At 53.1% G+C, this 26,247-nt stretch overlaps 1 protein-coding gene across 7 annotated transcripts in view; it reads right to left on the bottom strand.

Moving 5' to 3' along the window:
- Positions 1-9,230: 9,230 nt before the first annotated feature.
- The window catches only part of MGAT5B (alpha-1,6-mannosylglycoprotein 6-beta-N-acetylglucosaminyltransferase B), an 86,221-nt gene continuing 69,204 nt past the window's right edge, over positions 9,231-26,247 (bottom strand). For all 7 annotated transcript variants that reach the window (XM_054256531.2, XM_054256528.2, XM_078374740.1 and 4 more), the window contains 6 exons: positions 21,766-21,921; positions 19,449-19,595; positions 19,146-19,262; positions 13,279-13,353; positions 11,407-11,663; positions 9,231-10,943 (listed from right to left, as the gene is read on the bottom strand). In XM_054256531.2, the coding sequence (XP_054112506.1) occupies positions 10,745-10,943; positions 11,407-11,663; positions 13,279-13,353; positions 19,146-19,262; positions 19,449-19,595; positions 21,766-21,921 (951 nt within the window). In that variant the 3' untranslated portion in view covers positions 9,231-10,744. The remainder of the gene's footprint in view (positions 10,944-11,406; positions 11,664-13,278; positions 13,354-19,145; positions 19,263-19,448; positions 19,596-21,765; positions 21,922-26,247) is intronic.

Raw genomic sequence — 26,247 nt, 5'->3', positions numbered from 1 at the left:
GGAGAATGGCTTGAACTCGGGAGGTGGAGATTGCAGTGAGTCAGGATTGCATCACTGCACTCCAGCCTGGTGACAGAGAGACTCAGTAGGAAAGGAGAGGAGAGGGGAGAGGGGAGAAGGGGAGAAGAAGGGGGGAGGGAGAGAGGGAGGAAAAGGGGGAGGAGGGGGAGGGGAAGGGAAGGGACCACCACAAAAACCATATCCAGCTGAAGGCAGGGCTGAGTTTGCAGGAAGGAGGGGAAGCCCAAGGAACCCAGTGCAGCAGGACGCTGGAAACTGGCTGGTGGCCACGGAAGTGTGGCCCACGCAGGCTGAGGCTCCCTGACTCTGGGGTCTGGGGCTTGGACTTTGACTCTTCCATGGAAACGAGGTGTGGCCTCGGGGATGGACATGCAGAATCGAGATCCCTGCATAAAGCCAGGCCCCTCAGGACTTTGGCCTCTGTGGAGGGACAGAGCAAAATGCCCATCCCCAGCATGGGGAGATGGGGAGGGTGGTCTGTCACTGTGGAAGAAGGGAGATCAGAGATATTAGCAGAGTGGTCTCCAGAACTGATGAAAACCAGGCACCATCAGATTCAGAAGCCCCACTGAGTCCCCAGCAGACACTGGCCCTGGACATGGGGGCTTAGGACACAGTCACCAGACAGGAGACTGTACCCTCCGGGCCTGGTGCCTCACCCAGCACTGCTGCAGGGGGAATGTTTGCTGAATGGATGGTGATGGGGTGAGGGAAAAGAGATGGGAAAGTGAGGGTGTCTAAATCCAGCTTGAGACAAGACCGAGGAATTCCCAATCTCCACCCACCTTCCACCTCTACCAGGGCCACAGGACAGGGTGGACACCGGCATGGGGCTGGGGGAGCCACGGGGTCCAGGGGTATCTCCTGTGGGCCCAAGGAGCCCTCCCACAGCTAAGCCCCTAGCCTGAAACTCTCCCAGCACTCTGAAAGTCCAATCCCACCCAGCCCTGGGCTGCTCCACAGGGCCCCAGACTGGAGAAGACCCCCCAAAAGGGTCTCTAAAGAAGAGGCGGCTGGTGGTCAGGCCTGGGCAGCCAGGGCCAGCTGTGGGAGCTGAGAGTTGATGGGGAGAACGTGCTCTGTTGGCTTCATGCCCCAACATCAAGGGGAACCAGCTGCACCGTTCCCCTGAATCACAGTCTCTTGAGCCCAATATTCAAATCTATGCAGACGTTGGAGCCTGGACATTTTTAGCAGAAACTCAGAGGGAGATGATCTCAGGCTGACTCGGAGCGGGAGGGGCTGGTCCCAGAGGAGCACAGAACCCACCTGAAAAGTCGGGGTTGGGGACCACCCCCTTACCCTGCTGTAATTGCCTGGATTCTGCACCCCAGGTGCCCTGAAGGTCTGCGTTGTGGGTGTTTATTTGGGGCAAGGGGACTGATCTTTTTTCTTTGAGGCTTTTCTTTTTTTAGCAAACACTTTACTTTTCTGTGAAATGATAACTCGGGCTGCACGCTGGAGCCAGCGACCTAGCCGGGGAGCTGTTTGACTCCTGACTCAGGATGCATGGCCCAGCCTCTGCTATTATCTTGAAAGGTGGCAGAAGTCTGACCCCTTCTGAATGCGTTTCCTGTGGCTGTTAGAAAGTTACCACAAGCTGCAGCTTAAACCCACAGAAGCTATTTTCTCACAGTTCTGGGGGCCGGAAGTCCGACATCAGGGTGCCAGTGGGGCGTGCTCCCTCTGAAGGCGCTGGAGAAGGGCCCTTCTTTGCCCTCCCAGCTTCTGGCGGTCACCAGCAGTCCTTAGTGTGTGTTGGGCAGCTGCATGGCTCTGACCTCTGCCTCTGTCTTCACAGGGATTTCCTCCCTGTGTGTCTGTGTCTCTGGTCCTCTCCTCATAAGGACACCTGTCATTGGACTTAGGGCCCATGCTGACCCAGTGTGACCCCTTCTCAAATTGATGAGCATCTGCAAACACCCTGTTTCCAGGTGAAGTCCTACTCACAGGCACCAGGGGTGCCTTCAGTACATCTTTGGGGGTAAACATAACCCACAGCATCTTCTTTTTCTTTCTTTTTTTTTTTTTTGAGACAGAGTCTCGCACTGTCGCCCAGTCTGGAGTGCCGTGGCGTGATCTCAGCTCATTACAACCTCCACCTCCTGGGTTCAAGGGATTCTCCTGCCTCAGCCTTCAGAGTAGCTGGAATTACAGGCACACACCACCACACCTGGCTAATTTTTTGTATTTTTAGTAGAGACAGGGTTTCTCCATGTTGGCCAGGCTGGTCTCAAACTCCCAGCCTCAGGTGATCTGTCTGCCTCGGCCTCCCAAAGTGCTGGGATTACAGGTGTGAGCCACCTCGCCCAGCCTACCCACAGCATCTTCTATGTTATTCTACCCAAGGACAGCCACTCCCAGAAGCTGCAGTGAGGAGAAGGCCTCCCACGTTTGGGGTTTCCTATCTTGGGTGGCAGCAGGCTGGGAGCCGAGGCCCACTTGAGTCTTACTGTGCCTTCCTGCCAGGAGGGCGGCAGTTCCTGGCCCCTGGAGACAGCGAGGCTCCTGAGAGCAGCTGAGTGTCCCAAAGTCATCAACACCCACCTCTTCTCAGGGGCAGCAACTGGAGGCTCACCTACCTTGCCCCTTTACTCCTCAAAACACCTGTGACCCAGGACAATGCCCCTTATTTTACAGAGGAGGAAGCGGAAGTGCAAACTAAGAGGAAGTCTCACAGCGGCAGGTGGGGTGCTGGGGGCCGGCTCGGCCAGGAACTCGGTGCTCTTGCAAGAACCCTGACAGGGCTTTGATCCTGTCTTCCCGTCCAAGCCCGGCTTGTCGGGATGGGGCGGCGGGGACTGCGCCTGCACAGCCACGGAGGAGCAGGGCAGCCTCTCCCAGCACAGTCCTGAAAGGAGGACTCCCCATTTGAAGGGAATATGTCGATTCCCTTTTAGAGAGCACTAGAGAGGACATGGTGGAACCAGTGTGGCAGAAAGGGGTGAGTAAACCTCTTTTATGAGACCCCAAATTGCCCCAGGCTCTTTCCCCCTGGAGATCAGATCTTCCCCAGGGGAGGGTGTGAGAAGGTGGAAAGTGGGGTTAGGGAACACATGGGGTTTCTGGGATCCCCCTTTTTTTTAGATGGAGTTTCGCCCTTGTTGCCCAGGCTGAAGTACAATGGTAAGATCTCGGCTCACGACAACCTCCGCCTCCTGGATTTAAGTGATTCTCCTGCCTTAGCCTCCCCAGTAGCTGGGATTACAGGCATGTGCCACCACACTCAGCTAATTTTTGTATTTTTAGTAAAGATGGGGTTTCTCCATGTTGGTCAGACTGGTCTCAAACTCCTGACCTCAAGTGATCTGCCTACCTTGGCCTCCCAAAGTGCTGGGATTACAGGTGTGAGCCATTTTACCTGGCCCTGCCTAGATATTTTGGTTTTGGGTTTAATTGGCTCCTCAGCTGAGTCCACGGGCTGAGGAGCTTCATCACACCTGTTTCCTCACCTGTGAGTGGGGAGGGGTGCTCATCTGGCAGGGCAGTGGCAAGGCCAGCCGTGCCTGCCCTTCCATCTACGGTTCAGGGCTGGACCAGGGCTGAAGGAGGCATGGCCAGCTTTGGAGGAAGGCCTGGGAGTTGCAGCTCTGCCTGGCACTGACATCTGGTTGCATCTGGGCTGCAAATTCTTTCTAATCCTCAACTTCTCTCACCCTGCTGCCAGCCAGCCTGCCCCTCTAGCTTCATTTAAAAGTTCAGGCCCGGCGCAGTGGCTCATGCCTATAATCCCAGCACTTTAGGAGGCTGAGGTGGGTGAATCACAAGATCTGGAGTTCAAGACCAGCCTGACCAATATGGTGAAACCCCATCTCTACTAAAAATACAAAACGTAGCCAGGCGTGGTGGTGTGCCCCTGTAATCCCAACTACTCAGGAGGCTGAGACAGGAGAATCACTTGAATCCAGGAGGCGCAGGTTGTAGTGCACTGAGATTGCACTACTGTACTCCAGCCTGGGTGACAGAGCGAGACTCCAACTCAAAAAAAAAAAAAAGTTCAGACTGGATTCAAAAGTAGGCTGATACATAAAGACCTATTAAAACTCAACAGTAAGAAAACAACTCAATTAAAAAATGGGCAAAAGACCTGAACAGACACTTCACCAAAGACAATATACAGATGGCAAATAAATATATATGTCACATCATATGTCATGAGGGAAATGCAAATTAAAACAGCAATGATATACCGCTGCACATCTATCAGAATGGCCCAAATCCAAAACACCACCAGCTGCAAGTGCTGGTGAGACCGCAGAGCAGCAGGGATTCTCATTCAGGGCTGGTAATTCAAAATGCTACAGCCAACAGCTTGGCAGCTTCTTACAAAGCTAAATATACTTTTACCATATGATCCAGCAATCATACTCCTTGGCATTTACCTGAATCAGCTGGAAACTGTGTCCAGGAACTTCAGGGTAGCGGAACATGTGGAGGTTCCTGGAAGGTGGTCATCCAGGGAGGGCACAGAAGTTCTGTGTCCCCTCCTCCGTACCTCGCCCTGTGCATTTCTTCATCTGTATCCTTAGCAAAGACCTTTACAATAAATGGGTAAACCTTGGTATGCCCACGTGACTAAGCACTGGCCAATGGAGCATGATCAGAAGCGGTACAAGATGACTCTCTCTCTCCTTTTTCTCTTTCATTGGATGGAACGAGGCCTTAGAACGGAGCCATCTTGGGCCAGATGAGGGCACCCATCCTGAAATGCTGGAAAACCAAGATGCATCTTTGGCAGATTATATTTTCCAAAGATAGAGGCCACACTATGTCCCATTCCACAAGCACTTCTTCTGTGACTTTGACACTCCTCCTGTTGAGAGGTGGCATCTATGTCCCCTCCCCATGAGCTGTAGCAGGAGGGCCTTTGTGACTCTCTTGACCAATAGAGTATGCCAGCCTTGACAGTGTGTGGCTGCCAAGGCCAGTTTTTTTAAAAAAATGCCTTTCACTTCCACCTTGTTCCCTGGGATCCACTCTTGGAACCTAGCCGCCGTGCTGGGAGGAAGCACAACCAGGCCTTGGAAAGGCCCACATGGAGGGGAACCACAGTCCCTAGCCCAAATACCCTGCTGAGCTCCCAGCTGACAGACAGCACCAACTTACCAGCCACGAGTGAGCTTTCCTGGAAGTGATTCTACAGCCTCTGGGCGAGCCACGTCAGCTGATGCCACATGAAGCGGAGATGAACTACCTCCACCAAGCCCTGCCCAAATTGCGGCTCTTCGAGCAAAACAAATGACTGTGATTGTTAGAAGCAAAAAAGAAAATGGATTCCACTCAAAAACTTGGCTGTGAACGTTTAGAACAGCTTTATTCATAACTGCCAAAACTTGGAGGCGACCAAGATGTCCTTTGGTAGGTGAATTTGTAAACAAACTGTGATACATCCAGACAATGGAATATTATTCAGTGCTAAATAGAAATGAGGCATCAAGCCATGAGATGCGGAGGAATCTCAGATGCATGTTACCAGGGAAAAGGAGCCAATCGGAGAGCCTACAAACTTAAAGCTCCAACTCCGCGATGATCTGGAAAAGGTAAAACTATGAAGACAGTCATAAGATCAGTGGTTTTCCAGGGTGAGGAGGGAGGGATGTTTAGGAGGAGCACAGAGGACTTTTTGGGCAATGGAACCACTCTATGGTGCGGTAATAGTGGATACATCTTATTAAAGATTTGTGAAAACATGTAGAATACACGGCGCCAGGAGGGAACCCTAATGTGAACTGTGTTTGGCTGACGACACGTCAGTGTAGGCTCATGGATTGGAACACACGGCCCACTCTGGTAGGGGATGTGGATGACTGGGCGGCTGGCCTGTGGATGTGGGTGAGGTGGCACACGGGAAATCTCCGTATCTTCCACCCAACGTTGCTATGAACGTAAAACTGCTCACAAAATAGTCTGTTTGTTTGTGTGTTTTTGAAGACAGGGTATGACTCTTTCACTCGGGCTAGAGTGCAGTGGTGTGGTATCATGGCTCACTGCAGCCTGGGACTCCTGGGCACCTCAGCCTCCCGAGTAGCTGGGACCACAGGCACCTGCCACCACACTCTGCTAATTTTAAAATAATTTTTGTAGGCTGGGCGTGGTAGCTCACACCTGTAATCCCAGCACTTTGGGAGGCCAAAGCAGGTGTATCACCTAAGGTCGGGAGTTTGAAACCAGGCTGGTCAACATGGTAAAACCCTGTCTCTACTAAAAATACAAAAATTAGCCAGGCGTGGTAGTAGGTGCCTGTAATTCTAGCTACTTGGGAAGCTGAGACAGGAGAATCACTTGAACCCGGGAGGCAGAGGTTGCAGTGAGCTGAGATCATACCACTGCACTGCAGCCTGGGCAACAGAGTAAGACTCCATCTCAAAAAATAGAAATAATTTGTGTAGAGATGGGATCTTGCCATGTTGCTTGAACTCCTGGGCTTAAGTGATCCTTTTACCTCAGATTCTCCCACCTTGGCCCACCAAAAACATTGAGACAACCAGTGTGAGGCACCACACCTGGCCTTTTTTACTTTTTTTAAACTAGTTTCAGTTTCTGAAGGAAGGCCTTGGCCAGGTTTCTGAGCCCCACCCACCCTCCTGCTGCACAAGACCATGGAAAATGCCTCGTTCAGCTATTTCTCAGCCTCTTTTAAGCAGCACAGCAGAGAGGGACTGAGATCAGAGCTCTGGCCGGGCGTGGTGGCGCATGTCTGAAATCCCAGCTACTCGGGAGGCTGAGGCAGGAGAATCGCTTGAACCCAGGAGGCGGAGGTTGCAGTGAGCTGAGATCGCACCACTGCACTCTAGCCTGGGAGGACAGAGCAAGACCCAGTCTCGGGGTAGGGGGAAGGAAAAAAAACGGAGATCTAGGCTCTTCCTCCAGCTACACGATATGGATCAGGCCCCTGGACTCTTCCGGCCTCCATCTGTAAAATGAAGGAACAGGAGGAATTCTGATGGCCTGTGCCTTTGATCTCTGTGAGCAGATTTGGTTTTATAAGGTCTCTCATCTGGCATGACATGCTGGAACAGAAGAAAATGGCCACAGTCACTGTTACCTGTGAACGTAATCAATTAAAAACTGGTACCGTGTTATTGGTACTCTCATGTTTGAAATACCTGCTAGTATCTGCTTGGTCTAGACCAGCTGTTCTCAAAGTGTGGGCCCAGGCCCCCCCGTAGCAGCAGCAGCACCTGAAGTTGTTGTTTTTTCCTTTTTTTACGAGATGAGGTCTATGTTACCCAGGCTGGTCTACACCTCAAGCCTCGGCCTCCTAAATGCTGGGATTACAGCTGTGAGCCACCATTTCTGGTGTTTTTTTTTGAGACAAGGTCTTGCTCTGTTGCCCAGGCTGCAGGGCAATGGCATAATTATGGCTCACTGCAGCCTCAAACTCCTAGGTTCAAGCCATCCTCTCCCCTCAGGCTCCCACCAACCTTGGCTCTCTTTTCTTTTCTTTTCTTAAGACAGAGTCTTGCACTGTTGCCTGGGCTGGAGTGCAATGGCATGATCTCGGCTCACCAAAATCTCTGTCTCCCAGGTTCAAGCAATTCTCCTATCTCAGCATCCCGAGTAGCTTGGGATTACAGGCATGCGCCACCATGCCCAGCTAATTTTGCATTTTTAGTAGAGATGGGATTTCTCCACGTTAGTCAGGGTGGTTTTGAATTCCCTACCTCAGGTGATCTGCCCACCTTGGCCTTCCAAACTGCTGGGATCACAGGCATGAGCCACCGGGCCCGGCCTCTTTTTCTTTTGTAGAGACAAGGTCTCATCATGCTGCCCAGACTGGTCTCAAACTCCTGGGCTCAAGCAATCCTCCTGCCCACCTGGAGCTTATTAAAGACTCAAATCCCAGGGCCCAACCCCAGACCTGCTGAATCAGGAACTCTAGGGGTGGGGCCCAGCAACCTGCGTTTTAGTAAGCTCACGAATCAGGTGATTCTGATGCATGCCAAAATTTGAGAACCACTGTCCTGGAAAAGGGTGTGTTAAGCTTGTCGCTGCTGACGCTTCAGGCCAGATCATCCTGATCTGGCCCGGGGCGGGGGGGGGCTGTCCTGTGCACTGGAGGATGCTGCCAGACTCCTCGGACCCTACCCCAATGGCATGCCACCCGTGCCTCAAGTCACGATGATCCAACACAACACAGTGCCAGCTGTCCTCCAGGGAACAAAACTGTCCAGCAGAGAACCCCTGGCTGGAAGGAAAGCCCTGATTTTGCAGTGACTGAAGTACAGGATCACATAAAACCTGGAGCACAGACGGTGCAGGCACAGTCATCATGCCAGGCTGTCACTCTGGCCAGTCATCTGCTCCTCACTGCAACTTGAAAATGATCCCTCCGACTTTTTTTTCTTTTTTCAAGACGAAGTCTCACTCTGTCACCAGGCTGGAGTGCAGTAGGTGATCTCGGCTCACTGCAACCTCTGCCTCCTGGGTTCAAGCCATTCTCCAGCCTCAGCCTCCTGGGTAGCTGTAATCACAGGTGCCCACCACCACACCCAGCTAATTTTTTTGTATTTTTAGTAGAGACGAGGTTTCACCGTGTTAGCCAGGATGGTCTCAATCTCTTGACCTCATGATCTGCCTGCCTTGGCCTCCCAAAATGCTGGGATTACAGGTGTGAGCCTTTGTGCCTGGCTGTGATCCCCATTTTATAGCAAATCCCACCTCCCTGCTTACAAGCTGTGTGACCTTGGGCAAGTTATTTGAACTCTCTGTGCCTCTCGATGTAAAATGGAAAGATTCATATAATAGTACTTACCTGCTAGGGCAGCTGAGTGCATGAAATGACTACTGAAGCAAGCGACAAACTCAGCCCAGTGCCCGAGGTGGTAAACACTGGCTCATTTTCTCATTATCTGGCTCAGGCTCTTATCAAAATGGATTTGTGTTCCCTGACCCCACACTGCCACTGTCACAGCCAGCTGGAGGCGGGCAGAGACCAGCCCAACGTGGACATGACTGAGTATGCCACTGCTTGTCAGGGTGCCTGCAGTCACAGCTTGGGAACAGCCAGGAGATGACCCTGGGTCTCTGCCACCAGCAGGGACTTCTTTTGGGTGGCTTGAAGTAGACAGCACCCAGCTCTGCAGACCTGAGCACCCCGTGTGCCCCACATGACATGGAGCAGAACCTGGAGACATCAGCTATCTGCCCCTCCACCCTGGGTGAGCTCTGGATGCCGCAGGAAAAGAGAACCAGCATAGTTCCTCTTCTGCATCTCACATCCCAATAAAATATTTATTATTTCAAGAAATAAATCTTTAAAAAAAGAGAAAAAAAGAGTGTCTCTATTGCTTTCCCCCACAGGTCAGTCCTTGGGAACCAATGAGTTTCTTGCCATCGTGGTTTCTGCGGCTGCAGGGGCCAGCCAGGTCTGGAGGGGACTCCTGTGGGAAGTGTCCAGCCTGGCCCCTCCACCAACTCTCAGCGTCCTGGGGCTGCCTCCTGGGAAGGGTGGAGGAGCAGGCCTAGGTTGGTGGGTGGGGTTGCTGGGAGAGGGAGCAGGATTATAAAACTGGGTGGTGGCAGTGTTCTGAAGGCCTGACCCGCTGAGGCAGTCGGGGCTCTGGGCGGGGGGAGAGGGGAAGGGGGCGTCCTGTGGCAGGCATGCCACTCAGGGAAGGACGGCTGGATCTCAAGGCGGTTTGAGGCTGGAGGTAGGGACAAGGACTTGACATGGGTGGGGTTGAGGGCTGCCTGGGTAAGTGGACAGGGCAACTGGAAACTAGGCATGGAGTGCCATGGGGCTGAGGCTCCATCCCAAGCCCCTGTCTGCAAAAGATGCTGGGGGGTAAGGAGTCAGTATCTGTGGGAGTGCCTGGTGCACAAAGGCCACCCCCGGGCAGGGGTCCCAGAGCCTGTTCTCTGAGCCTGGGGTGGAAACCTCCCCTTGGAGGGGGCAGGGCTTGAGGCTTTGGAACAAATCCACCATCTGGAGTGGCAGGTCATGCCAGGATGGGTTTTGGGAGAAGCCCGGAGTGAAAAGGGTTGGAACAAGCAGGAGAAAGAAACAACTCAACCAGGGCCTAGGTGGTCCCTGCAGCCCAAACTGTGGTCCCCAAGTGTAGCGGGAAGGTGGTGGGATCGGGAAACCGAGAGGAAAGGGGCTAAGGGGAGGCACGAACAGGGCCCCTTGGCTTAGCCTTCCACCCACCCTCTGCCCCTGCATCCACAACCCAAATGCCAGCGGGCCCTGTGTTCCTGGCTCCCCTCACAGGAGGAGGGTAAGCCCCCAATTCCCCTGCCGGGAGCAGGTACCATCCAGGCCCATGGGGAGGGGCCCTCCTTGAACCCTTCAGGGACCATGGGGCAGCCTGGTCCCTGCTACCCTCTCTTGCAGGTCTAGAAGCCCCATCCTGGGCCCAAGAATGACTGGCCCCCTTCATCTGGCCCAGATCCAGCCTTGCACAAAGCAAGGGGCCTTGACCACCTGCTCCTGGGCCCTGCAGACTCTCCGAGCAGCCCGACATCTGCTTGGCCTTGATGCTGCCATGAATTCCCAGGAGAGAACCAGGAGCCTGCCTGGGAGGTCCCAGGGGCTCGGTGTGCCGCCGCCTCCTATTCCTCTGCACGGCTCTCCTCTGGACACTTCCAGGCGAAGGAAGTAAGCTCCAGCCTGGGGGAGCTGCGAGGAGGACAAGCAGCCGGAGCCCAGGACCTGCTGGTACTCTCTCCTGTGTCAGGGGAGAGCCAGCCGTGGGTGCCAGGCAGGGCGGCAGAGGTGGCCTCACAGACAGCCCTGGCACAAGGCCACCTGGCCTTTGCGGAAGTCACGGCAGGGGCAGAGCCGGCGGTACTTGGTGTTGGAGCCGGCACAGCTGAAGAGCAGGGGCTCCTTCTGCAGATAGCACTCCTGGCCAGGCTGGGCGAAGGCCGGGTACAGGTGGTTCATCTCCGACTCGGTGCTGTCACAGGGCACCTGCAATCTGGCATGCATAGCACCATCACTCAGCATTGGTTGCTTGGGCTGAAGGGCTGGGCCAGGGTAGGGGTTCCCCACAGCCCAGCACTGCCTGCTCCCCTTCTCTGGCCCATCCCCATCCCAGAATGGATAAGGAAATGTGTTACAGCTCCCTACTGTTACACCCAGGACAGCTTTCATGGTTTGGGCTAGACAACGCCCAAACAGGCTGGGTAGGGGGCTGAGTGGGTGAAGGAGAGCAGGGACTGAAAGGAGCCTCTCCTCTAGTTTAAGGCTTGGCCAAGAGTGGGGCAGCAGTGACCTGGATGTTGGCCTGGAGGGTCCCTTCTGGGTCCTTCCTGACTCGTTGGAAAGCATTAAATCCCCCACCGCTGAAAGGGCTGAGGGCCAGTTCTGGGTATGAGAGCTCATGGTGAGCCTGCTGGGCCAGCAAGGATGGGGGCTGGGGGGTGGGGGCCCATACTCACTTGAGGAAGGCGTCCTGGCTGTTGAGGAAGGGGAAGAAGGAGGGCTCGCAGATCAGCCCGTGGTCCAGGCAGGTGTCGGTGCACGCCCTCCCAGGCACAGCCAGCCAGGCCCGCAGGGAGTTCACGGGGGGCCAGGCCCCCAGGGTCAAGCTGGCATTCTGAGCCCATTCGAGGTGGGTGGCATTTGGGGCCAGGACAAAAGGGCTCTGCGGGGCATGGGCCCCTGGTTGGGCAGGGCCTGGAGATGTGCAGAAGTCCTGCAAGGAGGGGGGAGCAGCGTTAGGTAGGGAAATGCCAGCCAGGTACACCCGGGGGACACCTGAAGGTGTGGCCCTGCCAGTACAAGCCACAGTACCAGCCACCACTAATGGGCACTTACTGAATACCAGGTAGCTTTACCTGCATTATTTTATTGACTTCCAATGGACACTTGTGTCTCCAGGTCACTTACAGGGAGAATGGAAGCTGAGAGGTCACGGCGCCTGCCCAAGGCTTTGGGGTTGGACAACAGAACAGGACTTGGATTCAGGGCTCTCTGCATCCTGTCTGCCCTGGAGCTGTCCTGATGCTCAAGTCAAGCTCTGGTTTCTACCCTGGGGCCTGCGAGCCCTGCCCACCGTGGGGACAGGGACCCAGGCTGGCTGTGAGCCCCTCCCTCCAGGGGCTGGAGGGCCCCACGGATGCTTTTCTGAGCTTCCTGCAGGATGCCGCCACAGATGTCTGGATACAGTCCTGGGTTCTGGCCACAGTCCTGGACCCTCACCCCGTCACCTCAGCATGCCCTCCCTTCTAGGGGACTCAGTATTCCCATCTCTAAAGGGACAAGGGAGAACTAGACTCTCTCAGCCCCTAATACTGGTGGGACCAAGGACAAGATGGAGAGGCCACACGCCCACGGAAATTTTTTTTTCTTTTTTTTTCTTTTGAGATGGACTCTCACTCTGTCACCCAAGCTGGAGTGTAATGGCACAATCTTGGCTCACTGCAACCACCACCTCTCGGGTTCAAGAGATTCTCCTGCCTCAGCCTCCCAAGTAGCTGGGACTATAGGCATGTGCCACCATGCCCAGCTAATGTGTGGGGTGTGTGTGTGTGTATGTGTATATGTGTGTGTGTGTGTATGTGTGTGTGTGTATGTAGCCACCACGCCCAGCCTATTTGTGGAAATTTCTAATGGCCATACAGCCACCTGCCTGAGGGCCCTGAGCCCAAGGCCCACTCCAAGCATCACCCTGGAGACCCAGAGCCTGCAGAGCCATGCTGTCTGGGATATCTGCAGCCCTCGTGGTGGCTTAGATCCACTGGCACGCAGCAGGGGCCAAAGTAGGGCACGCCCTCCTCCTCACCCACGACTTCCAAGCACTCTGCGCACCGTGGGAGGAGAAGGGAGTGTCCTCCTGGGACAGCTGCCTGCCTGGACGCTCCTTTGGGGGCTGGGGGTGGCCGAGCTTTTGACATAGTGGGGCTCTCTGCTTTCTCAGGGCAGAGATCTTCACCTCCCATTTTAGTCTCACTGTCATCCTTAGCGGGTGGGAGGGGGATCTTCACTTCCCATTCAGTTACTAAATCCCAATCAGTTACCAGACTTTGGAACCACTGTTTTCTAAGAATGGAAGTCTTTGTGTTTCTGAGTGCCTTGGAGTTGGGCTCTAGAGCTGGGCCCAGGGCAGGGGCGCTTAACACGCCCACCCTCGGTCAGGCCTGCCTGTCTCCAGCCCTGAGGGAACTCTGGGAAAAGAGCCTGGACAGGCTGGAGTAGGGAGCAGGGAGCTGGATGGTCTCAGGGTGCAGGGCCCTGAGCAGATCATGAAGCTCGCTCAGCCCCCTCCTCTGGTCTGAGGGATCTGGGGCAAAGACAGAGGGCTCACCGACCTGGTGCTGGATGTAGGCGTGGATCCGCTCCAGCATCCCCTCGCAGGTGTACTCGTAAGGTAGGTAGGGGTCTACCTGTGGGAGGGACGAAGACACATAGGGTGGGAGGAGGCCCAGCTGCCAGGGGCCCTGCCACACTTAGCACTGGGGGTGCAGGTCTGGTGGGCTCTCACATTCTGTACCATGCCTAGGGAGCCAACCACCCCGTCCACCTGGCCCTTCCACCCAGCTCAGAGTCCCTGGTTACCCGGCATGCCCTCCAGAGGCCCTCAGGGACTTAGGCTCAGGACCCATGAGGCCCAGCCTCATCCCTCCCCTCTCCCTCCCAGGTCGTGGTCCCAACGCCACTGAGCATAAAGCTCATCGCTCTGTCCCCTCCTGGGCTATGAAACCTCCTCTTCCCACAGCCCACCCACCCTCTTAGGCATCACCTACTCCAGGGAGCTGTCCCTGAGCCCCACCCCACTCCTGTTACAGACCCATTTCCCTTGATGGCTCCAGCACCCCACACTTCCCGCAGCACAGAATGGCAGCTGTGTTACCATCTCCTGTTCATTCCTCATCTCTCTCATGAACTCATCAACCACCTGAGAATGGGGACTATGGCTTGTTCACATTGTATCCCCAGTGCCTGGCATAGTGCCTGGCATACAGTAGATGCTCAGGAAATAGCCATGAATGAAAAGGCACCCCAGCTCTGCCTGTATCCTGCCCAAGACATGCAACATTCACGCAGAGGAACACAGGAGCATCTCCCAGTCGGCGACAATTAGGGTACTTTTGTAAAGCACCCTGCCCCTACCAGGCACAAACCTCCGAACGGAGGCCACAGGCTGTCAGCTAAATATCTAATAGTTGGCTGGGCGTGGTGGCTCATGCCTGTAATCCCAGCACTTTGGGAGGCGGAGGTGGACGGATCACCTGAGGTCAGGAGTTCCAGACCAGCCTGGCCAACATGGTAAAACCTTGTTTCTACTAAAAATACAAAAAAATTAGCTAGGCATGGTGGCAGGTGCCTGTAATCCCAGCTACTTGGGAGGCTGAGGCAGGAGAATCGGTGGATCCTGGGAGGTGGAGGTTGCGGGGGGCCAAGACCGCGCCACTGGACTCCAGCCTGGCAACAGAGTGAGACTCTGTCTCAAAAATAAATAAATACATAAATATCTAATAGTCACACAGCAACCTGCCCTGTGGGCAGATGCATGGAGTAGCTGGGGTCCAGGAAGCCAGGGGAATGGAGAGAAGAGGTGATGGAGGAGTAAGGGAGCACCCCCGCCTCCTCCCCACTTCTTAACCATTCCCTTCTTGTTCCATTAACTTTCTCAGGCCCAGTGCGGGGCCACTGTAGAGGAAACCACTGACCTGGACGAGCAGCGGCAGCAGTGAGGATCCGGGGAGGAGCCATCTCAGACTCAGAGAAAGGTCTGTTTCAGCCTTCAACCTCCCCACCCAGCACACCTGGTGGCACCTGCCTTGGCCCCACCCACCTCCTAGCAACAACAGTGCTTTCCGGTCTTTAGCCAGCCGGTAAAATCTAACTGTTTGGCTCAAGCCTGCAACCACCTCCTTTCTTCCTCATCAGAGCTGGGTAGTATGAGAAGGTCCAATTGCACCACACTTGGTCCTGCTTCCAGCGTACCCACTTCTTAGACCTGTCCTGGGGCCTCTGGCCAAGGGGACATCCTGACACTCAAGGGTCCCAGGGAAGCAGCCACCACTGATACCCTTGAAGTCGGACCTTCCCCCAGCACTGACTTCCCCCGGCACTCTGCATGGATACTCTTCACGCTGGGGCAACTTCGAAGTCCCAGAGAATCCGCAGTTCCCATCCTCTGCACAGCCCTGTCCTGACCTGCCCTCGTTCCCAAGATGATAGCCCAAGCAGCCCCTGGCTGCTGCCCCAGCTGGTTCCCCAGACACTCATGACAAAGTCCCGAAAGCCTCTGAGCCCCACACGCCCCTGGGGGTCTTGCAGGGACAAGGCTTCACTCCCAAGGTTATAAATAAAACTCCCCAGAGAAGAGCTTTCCCCTCTGAACACCGCCTCCCCACTCCGTGACAGCAAATCTCTGAGTTATTCTCACTCCTGTGTCTAAAGCCCTCAACACAAGGTAATTCAAAGGTCCCCGTGTGAAGTGAACACTCACAGCCAGGGATGACGTTCTGCCTGCCACGAATCTCCTGCCTGAGGAACCAGCATGCCTGGCCTGGAAATTACCCCCATTAGGTCTAATTACAGGTGTGCGCCCTAATCAGTCTTGACAGAGTGACAGGTGCTGGTCCTGCCTGGGAACTGCTGGCCTGCGGGAGTGACAGCAGGGAAGCATTGGCATCACCTTGAATGGCCTTGCTCTGGACCCAGAGATGCCCACAGGCAAACCTGGGGAGATGCAGAGACCCAGACGGGGGGCCGAGCCCTTGTTTTCCTCGCTGTCAGGTCGGGGCCGGCTGGGCTGTGTCTTAGGCCTCCCTCTTCTCACCTCCTCTCCTCACCTCCTCTTCTCATCTCTTACTCCCCCTCCTGGCCTCTCCTCCCTCCCTCGCCCTGTAAAAGGCCATGTGACTTGCAGAACATGCCACTCCCCCTGATGGTGGCCCTCATTTGCTATCAACCTTCACCAGCTGTCCCTAAATCTGTTTTCTAAAATAGAAATATTAGGCTGGTGGCTCATGCTTGTAATCACAGCACTTTTGGAGGTTGAGGTAGAAGGATTGCTTGTGCCCAGGAGTTCAAGACCAGCCTGAGCAACAAAATGAGATGCCCCCCTCCATCTCTATTCAAATAATATAAAAAGAAAATTAAAATAAATAATAAAATAGGATTATTAGAATTACTCAGAGTTCTTGTTTAAAATGATTCCCAGGTGAAGCTGGGTCCTGTTAAATGGGAAGGGGCGGGATGGGCTGGAAAATCTGCATTTAAGCTCCTCCCCCAGCTGATTCTTGGGCACAATAATTTTTTTTTGAGACGAAGTCCTGCTCTGTTGCCAGGCTGGAGTGCAGTGGTGCCACCTGGCTCACTGCAACCTCCAACTTCCTGGTTCAAGTGATTCTCCTGCCTCAGTCTCCCAAGTAGCTGGGATTACAGGCGCCTGCCACCAAGCCCAGCTCATTTTTGTATTTTTAGTAGAGAGAGGGTTTCACCATGTTGGCCAGGATGGTCTCAAACTCCTGACCTCGTGATCCACCTGCCTCAGCCTCCCAAAGTGCTAGGATTATAGGCATGAGCCACCATGCCCAGCCTGGGCACATGAATGTTTCTGAGCTGCTGTGAGCTAAGAAGGGATAACTATTATGAGGAGGGGCGGGCCCACAGAAGGGAGGGGCCTGAGGGCAGAGGGCCCTCAGCTGGTTTGAGGCCCAGCACAAGTCTCAGCTGGTCGGATTGGCAATACCTTGGTTCCTTAATCCTTTTGTAATTGTTATTTTTTAATTAACTCATTAACAAAATTAAATAGATGTTCATGTAAAAAGAAAAAAAATCAAACAGGAAAGCAGTGTAAAGGACGTGTCCTCCTACCCCAGACACTCGGTCCTTCCCCCGTTACCAATTTCTTGTGCGTCCAACCAGAAATCCTGGAGACTAACCCAGCACCTTCACACACACAGCCCTCCCCCGACCCTGGTTTCTGGTCCTCTGCGGGGAACCACAGGCTGGAATTATCCACAGGGTGGAGTGTCTCACTCATTCAATGTGTCCTGGAGGTTGGGTCAAACCCTGCTCCCCACACTGGAAAAGTCCATGCAGTCTCCCTCCCCAGCCCCTCTGCAGGAGAAGCCTTGGGGGACTGCTTTGCAAGGCAGGAAGAGGGAGGAGAGCAGAGGGAGGTGGGTGGAGAAGTGGAGAGGAGCCAGAGGAGACCATGGGGTGGGAGGAGCTCCCTTCCCTAGCTGTGTGCCTTGCTGCCAGCATCCCCATGCAGTGGGCTGGGAGTGGTCAGTTTCCAGCAGTGAAATTAATCAGTTAACCCCCTTCACTCTTCTTTTCTATGCATTGAGGCCCCTAAGGCCTCCTTCCTGGCATTGGTGCTTCTAGCCCAATTTAAGCCTGTAAACTGGCACCAAACACCTGGCCCTCTTCTTAGGGCGTGGCCAGGGGGCCAAGTTCCTATTTGGTTTTCGTTTTGGTTTTTTTAAAATTTTTTGAGACAGTGTCTCAATCTGTTCCAGGCTGGAGTGCGGTGGCACCATCTTGGCTCACTGTAACCTTCGACTCCTGGGTTCAAGCGATTCTCCTGCCTTAGCCTCCTGAGTAGTTGGGATCACAGGCCAACCACACCTGGCTATTTTTTTTATTATTATTTTTATTTTTAGTAGAGATGGGGTTTCGCCAAGTTGGCCAGGCTTGTCTCGAACTCCCAGCCTCAAGTGATCCGCCCACTTCAGCCTCCCAAAGTGCGGGGATTACAGGTGTGAGCCATTGTGCCTGGCCTCTATTTGTTTTTGCTCTACAAGGTCTTGCCAGAACTGAAGCCACCAGCTCAGGACAGGGACAACACTGGGTTGAGAGCTGGCAAGGGAGCTTTTTATCCCCCACCCTCCCCGCTCTGTCTAGGCCGCTGCTTTGCTAGGACCCAGGATTACCAGGTCACACAGCCTCTCCCTGCATGCAGCGGGGATGTCGGCACCCCACCCCCAGTCACCTGTGACTCCACCTCAGGGCTCTCTGGCCTGCTGAGCCCATCTGTGTACAGGACAAAAGTGTCAGGAATTGGCATCCCAGGCGCTGCCCTCAGCCACAGACAGATGGGAGAAGGATACCTACCCTAGCCTTCTTCTGCTCATTCAGGACAACTCTGGAATGTGACCCACCTCATCTCCCAGAGGCCCCGTGGTGACAAGCTCCAGATGCCACCTGCTGATACACACCCTGACTCACCTGGCACCTCAGTGCCTGCTTCCTGGGGTTGCTTCCCAAATAAACTACTGCTGAAATCCCTGTTTTCATGATACTTCCTGGAGGAATCCAATCTCAGGCAGTCCATGGCCTTGAGAAACCTGCCGTGTTGGCCAGGCTGGCCTCAAACTCCTGGCCTCAAACGATCCGCCTGCCTTGGCCTCCAAAAGTGCTGAATTACCGGCATGAGCCACTACACTCGGCCTGCAGTGATTGTTTTTGCTCAGCCTGTTACCTGAACTACAGTAAGAAGGAGATTCGGGAGGACCACAGTGAGAGGAACATCGTTCACCAGGTTGGAACCTCCCCAGAGTGAAGCAACCAGCCAAGCACAAGGAACGATCAAAAGCCACAAAGGTGCCCGCCATGGAGATAAGCATCAGGCACAGCCCCTCCTCCTCTCACCCAGCCCACACAGGTGCCCCTACACACGCCAGCACCCACGCCCACTACTCAAAACATTGCCCCAGGGCAGCACCATCAGCACCACCCCTGTCCTAGAAAGGCAGGAACTTAGTCCCACCCGGACTTGCTGAGTCAGAACCTGCATTTAACAGATGGTCTGTGTGCGCATTATATTTTGAAATGTGCTGTGGGAAGGCTACAAACCCACACCTGCAGCAGTGTTTTAAGAACCTCCGCACATTCATCGCAAAAACATTCCCTTAGCACCTGGCCCTCAAAAGTGCTCCATAAACAGTTTGAGATCCAGGGCTGCCATGGAAGGTTGTGCAGGTTGCTCACTGCACAAAGGCATTCCCCACTCATCACACCTGAGTAGATACATGGGGGCCCCCATTCCACTCTCTAATCCACATACCCTGGCTCAGGGCTATGTCTGACCAGGGAAGGGATGGACAGGTTCACCAACCCCGGCCTGAATTCACCCAGAGGGGCACCGTTTTCTAATCAGAGTGAAGACAAACAGTGTGGGCTAGAGGTGGTCCTGACTGTATGTGGCTGCTCTCACCTGAGTTGTCATGATGGCCTTGATGGCTGCTTCAAACTCCTCTGAGTTGTTGTAGTCGACTGTCCACACGTGGGGCTTGCCGATGAAGTTCTCCGCATAGGGATGCTGTGAGAACACCTGGCCAGGGCAGAGACCGCATGCAGCTGCCCCCTGCGCCCGCCAACGGGGCAAAGACAAAGGAAGGTGCCCCATCCAACTGTCCCCTCTCTCCCTTTGCCCTACATCTCATCTACCTCTTCCAGGACCTGCTGGGGTCTCTGTCCCAGCCCCTCCTGATCGGGGACCACGGTGCTTTCCACTCACCTCTCTGGAGGTGGGCTTGCCTCGGAAGAACTCGTGGTTGAGGGAGCTGTGGGGCGGGCTGAAGCGGGACTGCAGGAAGATGCAGCCATTGGCAATGGCCTCCAGCGGGGCGGGGCCCTCGTAGGGGAAGCCAAACCCGATGAAGAGCTGCAGAGTCAAGGGGCACAGTGATCAGGGAGGGCTGGGCTGCCACAACCCAGGAGCCCCAGGATGCCGGGACAAGGTTAGGCTTTGGGATATTCACAGGAGGCAGCTGGGCCAGAAAAGCCAGCCCAGGTCATCTTGTGCCACGGGCAAGTACTTCCCCTCTCTGGGCCTCAGCTTCCCCATTTGTGAAACAAGGGGGTCCAATTAAGTGTTATCAATGGTCTCTTCTTGCTCTGTCAGGCTATGATTTATGATTCTGAAGGTGGGGAAGAGAAGAGTAAGGGTCTCAAGCCAAGAAAGCTCCAGGCTCGTACCTGTAAGAGACCTCCAAGAACCTTCACTCATCCCCAAAACATTTATTCAGCGCCTAACCTGTGCGAGGCGGTTCACAATAGCAAGGACATGGAACCAACAGAGGTGCCCGTCACGGGTGGATTGGATAAAGAAACTATGGCACATCAACACCATAAAATCCTATGCAGATATAAAAACGAACAGAACCATGTCCCTTTCAGCAACGTGGCTACAGCTGGAGGCCGATGTCCTCAGTGAATTAAAGCAGGAACAGAAACCAAATACTGCATATTTTCACTTAAAAGTGGGAGCTAAACATTGGCTACTCATGGGCATAAAGATGGCAACAGTAGACCCTGGGGACCACTGCAGTGGGAGGAGGGAGGGACAAAGACTGAAGAGCTAACTGTTGGGTGCTATGCTCACTACCTGGGTGACCAGAGCCTTCATATCCCAAACCTGAGCATTATGCAACAGACCCAGTAACACGCCTGCCTGCGTATGTACCCCTTGAACCGAAAATAAAAGTTGAATTTTTTAAAATTTTTCTTTCCTTTTTTTTTTTGAGACAAAGTCTCACTCTGTCGCCCAGGCTGGAGTGAGGTGGTGCAATCTCAGCTCCCTGCAACCTCCGCCTCCGGGGATTCAAGCAATTTTCCTGCCTCAGCCTCCCGAGTAGCTACGACTATAGGCACCCACCACGGCACCCAGCTAATTTTTGCATTTTAGTAGAGACCAGGCCTCCATGTTGACCAGGCTGGTCTCGAACTCCTGACCTCAGGTGATTCACCCACCTTGGCCTCCCAAAGTGCTGGGATTACAGGTGTGAACCACCTTGCCCAGCCAAAATTACTATTTTTTTTCAAGTAACTTATGCTAGGAGTGCACAGGGCTGGCCTGGAAGGCAGTTAATAAATGACTCTGAATCCAGGGCTGTTCTGTGAGGTTGTTCAGGTTATTCACTGCATGTGAGCATCTCCACTGCCCCCAACACACACAGACACACAGACACACACACACACACACACACACACACACACATGCAAGATCCCTTGGGAAAGAAGCTATGAGGCGATCAAGAGAGGGCCTGGGGCCAGGTGCAGTGGCTCAGGTCTGTACTCCCAACACTTTGAGAGGCCGAGGTGGTAGGGTCGCTTGAGCCCAGGAGCTCAACACTAGCCTGGGCAGAGTAGGAAGACACCATCTCTACAAAAAAGTTAAAAACTAGCCAGGTGTGGCGGTGTATGCCAATGGCTCCAGCTGAGGGGACTGCGTGAGCCTAGGAGTACAAGGTTGCAGTGAGCCCTGATTGCACCACTGCATTCCAGCGTGGGTGAAACAGCAAGACCCTGTCTCATAAAAAAGAGGGTGGGGGGTGCCTAGAAGCTGGCTGGAGACTCTCCAGGGCCCAGTCAGGGTTTTGCCCACTGTGCCAATTGCTGCTCCAGGAGGCCCATGAAGTAGTCACTCAGGAATAGCGGCTCAAGGGCACTCTAGCCAGGACCCCTTTCTCCACCCACCCAATCACCCTGGCTCAGTGTCTCCAAAAGCTAGGCCTGACCCAGGAGTCCATTTGGCTGGACTGGTACTGCAAGGGGGTGGGTGGGAGCCCAACTCCACTTCCCCCACCCCTGAGCCATGGCTCTGCTGCTCTGCTGGGCCTGCCCAGGCCCCCTTCTCTATAGGGCCTCTGTTGCCTGGTGGGCACCCTCATCTCTGCCCCTGGGCTCTGGCCAGATGTGGGGCTCAGGGCAGCAGAGCATGCTGGGGTATGTCCACATGTGGAAGGGGCCTGAGTGGGGGTGGCAGGCATGGGTGGTGACCTCAGTGTCTGCAGGCAGCATGTGTGAGAACGGTGCGGAGGATGGGAGCTCACCTTGGCCTTGCGCAGCAGCTGCTGAAATTCGGGCTGCGGTAAGAGGCCGTGGTTCTTCACGAAGGCTGGCACCTCGGGGGGCCGCTGGCTCTCGTAGTACACGGTGCCATGAATCTCCATGTATTTGTTCAAGATGCCCAGGAACTTCTCCTTCCCCTAGAAAAAGAAGAGGGGAAGATGGGAGCCTCATGCGAACCACAGGAGGCAAAGTCAGTGGAGGAGACGCCTTGGTCTGGAAGTCAAAAGATGTGGGCCCAGTCTCAGGTTGGCCCTTAACTGGCTATGGGACCCTGGAAAAGGCCCCTCCCCTCTCTGGCTCTCAAAATCTGTGAGTTGCAGAGATCAGACTAGAGCAGAGGCTTCCAGATTACTTTTAGCCACAAAACTTTTTTCTTTCCAAAGGAACCCTATGGAGACCAATACTTAAATGGATTCACGTGGGGCCACTTGGCCTCCCGTGAACCCCTGATGACCTCCAAGCTCCAGAGAGGAGCTGTGGAGCTCTCTGTAGTCCAGATCATTCACCCTTCTCTCTCACACATACATCCTATCCATCCATCCATCCACCCACCATCCATTCATCCATCTGCCTATCACTCCATTTGTCCACCCACCCATCCATCCATTCACCCATCCATCCCTCTCACACATCCCTCCACTCACCCATTCATTCATCCATTCATCCATCTACCCATCATCTACCATCCATCCATTCACCCATCCATCCTTCTCACACATCCCTCCACTCACCCATCATCTACCCATCCATCCATTCACCCACCTATCCCTCTCATACATCCCTCCACCCATCCATTCACCCACCTATCCCTCTCATACATCCCTCCACCCATCCATTCACCCATCCATTCATCCATCTGCCCATCAGCTACCCATCCATCCATTCACCCATCTATCCCTCTCACACATCCCTCCATTCACCCACTCAAGCATTCATTCATCCATCTACCCATCATCTGCTCACCCATCCATTCACCCATCTATACCTCTCACACATCCCTCCACTCACCCATTCACCCATCCATTCATCCATCTACCCATTCATATACTTTATCTCCATCCCTTCTTTCATCAAAGGTGGGGGACCTCTGATGGAAGCTCCATATTTGGGATTAGAACTCAGGGGAATTCTACCCTGGAAAAGAGGAGGAAACAGAACTAGACCAGTCCTTACAGGGGTTAAATCCATTTTGTCTCAATCACTATATGGATTAAGGTGATCTGAGATTGCTAGGGATCCCAGCTACAAGCCGAAAGTAAAAGTAAATTCTGTCTGGAATAAAATTGGATCATCCTGGACCTTAAATTATCCTGTGATTTTTCATATTCATTTTCCAGAACTCAAAAAAAAAAAAAACCATTGAAATCCCAATCAAACCCCCAGTAGACTGTTTTGGTTTTTTTTTTTGGTAGAAATTGACAAGCTGATTCCAAAACTCATTTGGAAATGCGAAGGAGCTAGAATAGACAAACAACTTTGAGAAAGAACACAGTTAGCAGACTTTTATTACCGATGTCAAGACTTATTATAAAGCTACAGTAGACCAGACAGTGTGGTATTGGCATCAAGATAGATACGCGGATCAATGGAACAGAATAGTGACTCCAGAAATAGACCCACACACACTACGGTCAATTGATTTTTGACAAAGGTGCAAAACATTTCAGTGGAGGAAGGATAGTTTCATCAATAAATGGCCATGAAACACGATATCCATACACAAAAAGTGAAAGAACTTTACACTTATTATATGTAGAAGTTAATGCAAAATGGATCACAGACCTAAATACAAAACCTAAAACGATAAAACTTATACAAAAAAAATAGGAAAAAATATTTGTGACCTTGTGTTAGACAGATTTCTTGAATGCAATACCAAAAGCACAATCCATAAAAGAAAACACTGGACTTCATTAAAATGAAGAACTTTTGCTCTTTGAAAGACACTGTTAAGAGAAAGACAAGGCCGGGTGCAGTGGCTCATGCCTGTAATCCCAGCACTTTGAGAGGCTGAGGTGGGAGGACCGCTTAAGCCCAGGAGTTTGTGACCAGAGTATGCAACATAGGGAGACCATCTCTCTCTCTCTCTCTCTCTCTCTCTCTCTCTCTCTCTCTCTCTCTCTCTCTCTCACACACACACACACACACACGTGTGTGTTTATGTATATAGAGGAGAGAGACAAGCCACAGACTGGAAGAAAATATTTATAAAGCATATATTTGATTGAAGACTTGGATCCAGAATATGTAAAGAACTCTAAAAACTCCATAGTAAGAAAATAAACAACCTAATATTTCCAATAGGCAAAAGTTTTTAAAAAAACATATCACCAAAGAAGATATATGGAAGGAAGACAGAGAAACACACAAAAATGTCTTCATCATTAGTCATTAGGAAAATGTCAACTGAAACCACAAGAAGACACCATTCTATGCCTGTTAGAATGGCTGAAATTTACAGGACTGACCATGCCAAGCACTGATGAATTTGTGAAAGAATTTAAAGCCTCCTACATTGCTGGTAGGACTATAAAATGGCATGACAACTTAAAAAAAAAGTTAAACATACTTCTACAGTATTAAACAGCCATTATATTCTTAGGCATTTACCCAAGGAGAAATGAAAGCATATGCTTCTACAAAAAATTGTACGTGAACCAAAAAGGCTAGTCAAGACTCCCTGAGTTGCTTTCACAACTTTTCCATGGGTTGCCACCTACAGATTGAAAAGTTCCACCCCAGCTCACCCAGATGACTCTCTGAGAGTCTGGAACATTTCCTCCAGGCATGAGGGTGGGTTTGCCCTGGGCCTGAACCAGCTGCCTTTCCCTCCTTCCTGCTTCATTCCCTTGGTCCCTCACCCCCGCCTCCCCTCCCCACTTCCTGGGACTACAATCTACTAAAATAACACCCAAGCCTTAGCCTCAGGCTCCACTTTCTGGGGAATGTAGAATAAGACAGACCTGCTTAGCACAAAAATCACCCAAAGCCTCACCCTGGGTCCCCAGCTCCCTCTCCCCGTAAGGATGATAAATGACCTCCCATCTTCCCTCCTTCCTCCTCTGCTTCTCGGCCACCTGGTCCCCTGAACTCTGGACGGCATCTCTCCCAGGATGCTACTTTCATTTTTCTCTTCATCCAGCCACCTCTGACTTCCTCTGATTACAAATACCAGAGCAAAGACGTCTTTTTTTTTTGGAAGCAGCTTCTTTGAGGTCTCTAGCTGAACAGGTTGCCTCGGGCTATCACAGAAGTTCCAGCGCTAGAGATAAAACCTTTCTCTTCCCAGACTTCATAACCTCTCATTCTCTTGGGCCAGTTTCTTAATAGCATTTTCTGATATAATATATTCCGTGCGTTCCGCGACCCTCTGACTCTGCCCTCTTCCCCAGCACCCAGTGCCCACATCCTCCCAGGCTTCTCTGCAGCTGTGGCGATCAGCATGGGGAGCCTCACCTTCCAGCACCCCCCTCACACCCCACAGTGAGCTCTGATATCTCAGCAGAGGTCTTGGACCTTGATTCCTGCTTCCAAGCCTTCTCTCTGCTATTCGCCAAGGCTTCATAATGCTGGGGAGAGTGTAGTTAAGGTCAAGCACTCTGGCTCTGGACTTAGATTGATGCAGGCTGGAACATGAGCTCTGCGCTTACTAGCTATGGGTCACCTTCCAACTCACTGTGCCCTGGGGTCCTCATGTGCAGAATGGGCGTGATCACATTCAGTACCTACCTCATGGTGTGAAGGTTAAATACGAGACGCATGTGAGCCCTTCCCGCAGAGCCTGGCACATAGCAAGCTCTCAGCAAACACAGCCCAGACTGTGAGATCCCCCCGAGTCCTCCTTCTCTCCTCCCTCCTCAGTCATAGACAGAACTGGGGTGGGCACACTGAACTGAGCTGCCTGGAAATAAAGCCATCCAGCGTCCCCTGGAAGTCGGCATGGCCCTGTGACCACGATGGAGCTGACCAGCAGCATGGGAAAGAATGACCGTAAACGTGGCGCCCTGCTCTGCCCCTTCCTTCTCCTTGCTGGCTGGGATGAAGAGGGAATGACTTGAATGGCTGTGGCCCACTTGAACCCTGAGGCAAGGCCAGGGTGGAAACTAAACACAGCGGGTCAAGGTAAGAAGACCCCCGGGAACACCACACCAGCCTTCCCCACCTCTGGAATTTGCAATCAGGAAAGAAAATATACTTCCATCTTGTTTATATCACAATGACTTTTGGAGTTTTCCTGCGACAGCTGGATCTAATCCTGACCAGTGCAGTTGTGACAGTGGTTAAATCCAGTGATCATGTAACAGGCCTGATGTAGGGTGAAGGGGCTTCCCCTGACCAGTCTCCTCATTATTAACCTTGACCTCATGCCACCTGCCTGATGCAATGACCCATCCAACGCTGGTCCCTCTCACTCCCCAGGAGCCGCCCAGTGGCCATGCCAAGCAGGACCTTGACCTCCAGGG

This window comes from Callithrix jacchus, chromosome 5 (genome assembly GCF_049354715.1).
Source record: "Callithrix jacchus isolate 240 chromosome 5, calJac240_pri, whole genome shotgun sequence".
Taxonomy (NCBI): Eukaryota; Metazoa; Chordata; class Mammalia; order Primates; family Cebidae; genus Callithrix; species Callithrix jacchus.
This window is presented reverse-complemented; position numbering and strand designations above follow the sequence as displayed.